Below are 8,023 nucleotides of genomic sequence, written 5' to 3'. Positions count from 1 at the left end.
TTTTGTCTGTTTGGACTTCGAAATCCCACAGTAATTTCAATTCTTTGCTTTCGAGCACTTTTTCTACTTCACGATTATACCGGGCCACTTCTAAGAAACCTTAAAGTTGCTCGTCTTGCATAAATTCCAGTGCATGAACCACCATTGCCATCTTATAATGCATCTCGTTCTTATATTCTCCCTACGTTTGTTTCTTTGACACCTACACAATGCGGGCAACGGTCTCGTCTCTTTCGCCACACATTCTACAACTACCTTCAATCTCCTCCTTTTCAATAACCTTCCTAACGTTTCTTATTCTTAAAACAGTACTACTATTATTACCATCATCATCATGACAGCGGAGTTCAGAGAAGCACCATAGGTATGGTTTTTTGGGAAATCTATCGATGCGAGAAGTTTTGATTATGACGTCAGCGTGCGTCCGTCCGTCCGCCCGTAGGTGGGGAGGCAGGAGAGCCTCTGGGGACGGGAGTATTCGTTCATATAATTTCCGATAGATATTAACCAACGTTTTGATTCTCACTCGCAAGCTCGTACGAATGAAAAACATTTTCTTACTCCCCGCTAAATGATTACACGCACAACATTATATAGGAAGAGAAGTTGTATCGCAATGTACAACAACGTTTTAGTACCATAAAAGAGACCTTGCAACGATTAGGATTTTGAAATTTCGCACGCAAATCGAAGGTGAAGTTGTCTTTGCGTAGATCAATGATATCTCGTTTTCCTTACACGTATCTATTTAAAAACAGCGCGTCCTGTTTTCATTTGATTGATTACAATAATTTGTCTCCAAAAATAACCGAGAAGATCACAAATCGAAAGTGCTGATCGAGGGCCCTAGGCTAAAAAACAAAAACCCATTTTCTGTAATTCTTAAACAGCGTTTCATGCTGAAATGTTTGCTTGAAATTCCGAGGAGGAACGCGATTCACGCCGATAAAAGAGCTATCCGAATGCTCCGACAGTATTTGAACGTGCTGGGCCAACTTTAAGTAATACTCAACAACTAGCGCATGCGCCCTACGATTAAAATTTGCTCCCTTAAATTTCATTTACGTGGGACCGATTTCCGTAAGACGGAGGTAACTGACTTAAATACAACCTTGCTCACTGCGCACGAATTCCACTTCCAACAACTGCGGCCTGGTGTGTATGTCATGAAAATTCATTGCAAAAGTTTAAAACTTGTATCGTCCTAAGAAAAAAAAATTCACTGACCTTTACAGACCACCCAGCCAATCCCGTGCTGTTCAGCTTTCTTGATCGCCAAATCCATGCAAAAGTTCCCAACAACCTGATTTCAAGATAAGAGAGACGAAATTCTTGTGCATGAAACGTAATGCAAACAAATCCTATAGTAATAGAGGTTTTGCACGGCAGCCATGTTGCATGGCAGGAACAATGAAAATGTTTTGCATTAGAAAGAACATTTGTTCCCATGGGAAAAAAAATCTATTGTTCCTCCAAATTTTTGCATAAGCATTTTTTTTCTCGGGACCATTGTAAGTCCCAAGACAAACTGGAAACAATTTTAAAGGGCAGACGAAAAGTATCATGGTATTTTTGAAAGTGGCCTACTGTGTTTTAACTGCTGTTCGTGAATTTTGTCAGCACTTATAGGGAAAGATATCAGTTTACAAACATTGCTTTTGTTATTCAAATGTGCCAACCACAGAACAAAAGACCCTTTATTTCGACAGCCAATGAGGCTTTGGTTGGCGCATTAATGACAATAGGTGACGTCAATGATATCTTCTCTCTTCCTCAAACTGATGAAAAGTTATAATAAGGGCGTCAGATACATGTCCTGATTTTAAACTCGGTGTAAACTTGATTCAATCAATGTTCATCATGCATATCCCACAAAATACAGCAATTTTGTGACCACACTTACCGGTCCAAGCAAGTTATTACCGTTGACTAAAGCTGTGGGTCCTGTTTCCTTTTCAATGCTTGGCTCACCTTGCGGTTGCATCACGCCATTTTTAATATCGCGGACGTAAGTTTCTGTTACAAAAAAAAAGGAAAAGAAAAAAGCAAATAGAAAGCACCTGTTATTATTACTCTCCAATTTCATCAAACTGTGTAACAAATATCTCAGTGTACAGTTTGATGCATCTTCCTTTTAAAGATACAGACGGATTTGTAGCAACTGCAGAACATCAGTACACAGTTTCAGGACGCGCGCCTGGTCCTTGTTTCTCAAAGAAGGGTTTGTTATTTATTTATTTATTTATTTATTTATTTATTTGTTCGAGCAGGTTTAAGTATTGGCAGCTATACAGCTGATGTGGACCTGCGAAGGACAGCCACAACACTGGGAACTTCATCCCCTACTCTTCTTAAAGAGTGTGTGGGTTCTTTAACGTCTCACAGGGAACTTATGAACATCAAAGATATTTGTGAGACGGGGACTACGGTTTATAGTCCTTATCCGAGAAGAATTGAAAGTCTAAGCATTTGCAGATGTAATTACAAAGGCAGCACTTTTTCTTCTCAGTTATTTTAAGACCCTGAATGTTGGTCCGGCCGGAGTCGAAATCACGACCTCTCGCATGTCAGCCCAGTGCTTAACCAACTGGGTTACCTGTGACCAAGATAAATTTGTTTATTGCGGATACCTCTCGCAGTCACAACAGGAAGTTTAAGCAATGGCGACGGCTACGGCTTGACATCTCCACAAAGAATTAACAATTATTGGGCGAGGTTGAGCAAAATATCGTGACTTGTCAGTGGCGAGCAGATCAATTATCACGCTTTTCAGTGAATTTCTTTGCCGTATTCTACAAAACAACAACGTGAAAAAAAAAAAAAAAAATTTTGGGTTTTGACGAAATCGTTAACATACACCAACGAACCATTAATTTGCTACATTTACTTTAAAACTGTTCGTTTCCATCCAGTTAACGCATAGTTCGCCCACGATGTAAAACGTGAACGCGGTAGAAAAATCGCGAAATAGTTACGAGAGCTAGATGACTAATTTGAGAAATACCGTCCCGGAGGGGGTGTGGAATGGGGGAAGGTGGTGTCGCGAACGCATGCAGCTCGCTGGCAACAAATTCAAAGAGGAATAATAATAATAATCATCATCATCATCATCATGATAATTATGATGATGATAATAATAAAAGCATCATTATTTCCATTTTTAAATTACTCTGAATTTACAGCCTACAATTTCGATATGATAAAAAGTTCACTACAGATAATTAATAATGTAGGGAAATATCCAGCTAGAGACCATGCGCTTCTAAGCACATGAGGAAAATGATGCGTAACGCACATTTTTGCACTCCCTCGATTCTTTTTGAGAGCTGGACAGAGAGAGAGGAATGCCACACAAGGCAAGAGTACTCCAGTACCGACTTAATAAGTGAAATGTGAACTCGAAGGAGATCACGTGGAGGTGCGCCTCTGCGCTTTAGCACCCGTAATATGTGCAGTCGTTTGACTGTGTGTTCGTTGACATGAAAATCCCAGGTTACTCTTAATAGTGACTCCCAGAACTTTATGAGCTTCGACGGTTTCAAGCGAAAGGCCATTCACAGCTAGAGCTGCTGGAAAATGTTCAATATGTCGGCAAACATGTACAGTCAGCTTCTTACATTTCTCAGGAATGAGTTTGAAGTTGTTTTTATTAGCCCAGGAATTGAGTGCGTCAAGCTCAGATTGAAGCGTTGAGGTCGCGCGCACTGGTACAACTTCCGAGATAGTCACGTCATCAGTCGAAGTTCTTCCAGTACAAACAGCGCGGAGATGTAAATGATAGATCGTTTATCGTGATTTCGAACAATATAGCGTTAACAGGGAGCCATTGAGAGGTACTCTGACCGAGCTTGACGAATTGCCTCCGCTCTGTTGGAAAACTGCATATCCATGGAATTGTAGAGCGACGTACGCCCAACTCTACAAGCTTGGTGATCACTATAGTATGGTTGATCCTGTCAAAGGCCTTGCTGAAATCTAAGAAACAAGCCCTTAGATAGCAGCCAGGATTCTCTGGTTCAGAGAGCCAATTGTGAATTATATCGAACAGGCAATAGGTGGTGGAAGATCCTTTGAGGCTACCAAATTGGCGAGCATCAATATACTCCAGGGCCCAGTTCCTCAAAAGCCGATTAACGCTAATCTAAGATTAAAAATTAACCAAGCAGTTTATTTCTCTACTCCCAAATGCTGTTCAACGCAGATTTTCGGCAGAACTTTACATGAGAAGACGACAATCTTGAAAAAAAAAATAAGCAAAAGAAACTTTCACCAAAAAGTTGAAAACGTGAAACAAAAGTTTACGCTAATCCTGGATTAAGTTAATCGGCTTTCGAGGAACCGGGCCCAGGTGACCACTAAGTCTTCCAGGACTTTAGACAGAATGGTTATTAGGGAAAGAGGTCGGATATCCCCTTCATTTTGAGGTTGCTTTACCTTCGGGATGGGGGTTATGTTAGATTCCTTCCACATACTCGGGACGACTCCAGCAGAGAAAGATGAATCAAAAATAGTTGTAACTGGTTCAGCTAGTTCATAAGCGAACTCTTTGATTATTCGAGGTGGTATGTTGTCAGGACCCATGGCCATATTGGGCAGTACACTCAGAAGCTTTTTACGAACTTCATGACTGTGCACCAAGAGCTCTCTCTCATTCAGTGGTAAATATGCTAGGAGAGATGACATGCCTAGTGGTGGAATGTCACGCGCCACATTTGCAAAGTAGTCATGGTGATTCAAACACTCTGCAAGTTCACTCACCGACATTATCGCACCGTCGCGTTCAAGAGTGAACTGGGAGGAGCCTCTAGAGCGCCCAGACATTGTGTTGACTGTGCGCCACCACTGGCGGACATCATCACGCCTTGCGCGTATTTCGCACTTTTTCTGCATAGAAGTTCTTCTTTCTGTCGCTGATATCCTTCTGGACTTTCCTCCTGTAAATGCGCCACATTTGAGTGTTCGCAGAATGGAATGCCTGCTGACGCTTTTTCATTAGCTCTTTGATGTGTGCAGTTATCCACGGCTTGTAGGTAGGATGGAACCTCACCGTTTTGGTGGGAAAAAAGTGGTCAAGGGCAGTGTTAACATCTATCGAGAAAGAAGTCGCAAGGTTGTCCGTCGAAGGACTAAGACCGAGTCCTTGGAACCAAGAGTTCCGACTGGCCCACAGGACAAGACTACGCCGTCTTGTCCGATACTCTTATTTTTGTGTACCCTATTTCCCGGACACGCCTATTTCCGGTTTACAATTCTGAATTTCGTTGTAAAAACGAAACAAATCCGAAGACTAGTCAATAGGTCTTTCGAACGTATCGTGCTTGCGTTTCGTAACCAAGCTACGCTCCATTTAGGGCCAGCCCGCTTAGCCGATCATGCAAAGCTGACGTGTTTATATGGCCGCTTCCGGCCCAGTTACCAGGATGAAGTTCAGGAATTGTTTGCGTGTCTTGTAACCGTCAAAGTCACGCAAAGAATAAATGGTGAGGTTTCTTGTTTTGGTTCGAAATGAAGGTTCATTTTAGCTCTAGCAAGTATGGAATGGCGTTTTAAAACAAAAGATACAAAAATAATCCTGTGATCATGCAAATCTGGCTGCGTTCTCAAGACAACCCACGCGTCATGACAATTTTTCATCCCGGCAAACCGGGCTGAACCGTTTATATGAGAAATTTTCAGCCCGGCTTGTCGAGATCTCGGCAGCTTAGACCGGGACCTCGGCAAGCGTTTCGTTGAGTAAAATCTGTCTCCAATTAAATGCGATTTTTTATCGCGCGTCGATGTATGCCTTTTCTGGTCTGGTTTTTTGGTCTGTTTTCGCAAATGCAGGATAGATTTAATGTTTTTCGGCAAAAGTTAAGTTAAAAGGACTACGTTTTTGAGCATATAAGAACTTCCGTTTGCAGTTTCGTATCTCCGAGCAAGACTACTAAAGAGATTAATTGCATTTCCGGCGAGCTGTGCTTTTTTCCAGACACCTAACGATAGCAAACAGTGGGGTCAGCGCCGTGAAGGTAACAGCGGAGAAAAGTGTTTTGAAAATAGGGAAAATATCTGTTTAAAAACACCGCTTTTGTTATTCAAATGTAGCAACCACAGGAACACAAGGCCCTTTGTTTTGACACCCAATGATGCTCTGGTTGTCACATTGTTGACAATGGGTGACGTCAACGATATCTTCCCTATAAAAAATTATAGAAATTTGAAAATACTAATGTTGTCCAATCCAGTTTCCTACTGTTGTTATCCCATAAGTTATCATCTCGAGGCTCTAGGCAATAAATATAAAGATTTGTATGAGTTTATTCCCCAGAGCCTCGAGATGATGACTTTTGTTTAGGACAAAATATTAATATATCGACGGAAGTGGGCTATTCCGTTTTGAGTGATTTCAATATACTGAGGACTTCTTCGCTAAAATGAAAGAAAAAGCTTTAAAAGTAAAGTTTCTTTATTTTACTTTTGTTTGATGTATTTTGCCATGATCGAGAATATTATTTATCTCCTAACAAACGTCCGGAAATTGGACAACCTGTCCGGAATTAGGGCACCGCATGAATATGTCGAAATTTGACTCCAAAGAGCTTCAAGCGATGAAACTTCATGCCCTACTTACCAGCGGTGGAAGCTACTTTGTTCGTGCTGTATTGCGTTATAAAGATATTACAGTTTTGCTAAAAGTGTCCGGAAATAGGGCAATATTAACGGGCTCTTCACATGACCTCGGTTGACTGGACTGTGACGGTTACCGAGATGAAATTGGTTTCTGTTCATATGGCAACTTTCCGCCCGCTTTCCGAGATGAAAAATTTGAAAAAGTTGTGACGCGACCATTCAGGCCGTGAAATCTAACGAACAAGCCTGGCGAGAATTTCTCGATTTTCTTCAAGAAACCTCAATTTCTTTTGACCTTTCTTCATCAAAGGAACTATTCCAAGCTTTATTGTCGGAGAAAAGAGAAGTAAAACTCGGTAATGTCTGTTCTGTCACGAAAATGCATTGTATTATTTTCCTCCCGGTAACCGGGCTGAAGTGTTCATATGGCCAAAATTTCCAGCTCGCGGTTGGAAAAACCGAGATCTCGGCAACCGAGCCAGCCCGCCCTTTCAAAAGAACACATCGACATTTTTACAAAGGATTTAGAGATGAGGTGACATCTCGGAAACCGGGCTCATATGAAGGGGCCCTAACTGTACGTCTGAGCGTCGCGGAGCGTCGCTAACACTTACAAGGATATTTCTTTTCTTTACAGCATTCATGTCCACTTTTCCCTAATTATTCGAGCCTGATAAAGGTAAATGTTGCTATTAAATGCAGTTAGTAGTTTCAGATGAAAGTACGGTTTTTTTGTCGGTGCATAGTTAACCTCTGCATGAGGTGCCCTGACACCCTCATGTACAAAACCCAGATCTCAGGTCACAGGTCTCTCGAAAAAAAAAAGTAAACGACGACTTCTAGTGGTGAAATGCTCCTTCAATAAGTTGTAACGAGCCGATTACCGAATAGTTTAGCCAGAAGTTGTTCCTTACCTAACCGATTGAGACCGTGTGTGACGTGTCCCCGAACGTCGGCCTCTCTCAAGACTTGTGCAAGTGCTTTGCTGTGTTGTGGATCAGTTCCAACAGACTTCATACAACTCTCCACAAACGATTCAACTTCTGCTGGCGCTACGTACTTATATTCAGGGAGAGACATCATGGAATTTAGCGTACCTTCTCGATTGCGTGACGAACAAGTCCCGTCACGATAATTGGGTACTTAGTGTAGAACAACCCGAATTGTCTTGAGGGCCATTCCGGAATTGCGCAGAGAACTAGGGCGAGTTTCACAGTGACGTCATCAAATTTTAAAGGTGTTTAGAATTTTTATCTTTCGGAGGTTGAGGATGACCTAGAAACGAGTCTTTTTTCAAGTTTCCACTGTTCCATGGCGTCTTTCGTTTCGAAAATACAGCATTTTAAATTTCTTAGTCACTTTGCGTGACACCATGAACAAAGTTATTTGGTTGAAAAAAATGTCTATGCCT

General features: G+C 41.6%; 1 protein-coding gene across 1 annotated transcript in view; it reads right to left on the bottom strand.

The window, feature by feature from the left end:
• LOC138024260 (uncharacterized oxidoreductase YjmC-like) overlaps positions 1-7,731 on the bottom strand; it is a 26,004-nt gene extending 18,273 nt beyond the window's left edge. The window contains exons 1-3 of the mRNA XM_068871409.1: positions 7,527-7,731; positions 1,904-2,016; positions 1,228-1,303 (exon numbers count right to left, since the gene is read on the bottom strand). Of these exons, the coding sequence (XP_068727510.1) occupies positions 1,228-1,303; positions 1,904-2,016; positions 7,527-7,695 (358 nt within the window). The 5' untranslated portion in view covers positions 7,696-7,731. The remainder of the gene's footprint in view (positions 1-1,227; positions 1,304-1,903; positions 2,017-7,526) is intronic.
• Positions 7,732-8,023: the final 292 nt, after the last annotated feature.

This window comes from Montipora capricornis, chromosome 11, assembly GCF_036669925.1.
Source record: "Montipora capricornis isolate CH-2021 chromosome 11, ASM3666992v2, whole genome shotgun sequence".
Taxonomy (NCBI): domain Eukaryota; kingdom Metazoa; phylum Cnidaria; class Anthozoa; order Scleractinia; family Acroporidae; genus Montipora; species Montipora capricornis.
This window is presented reverse-complemented; position numbering and strand designations above follow the sequence as displayed.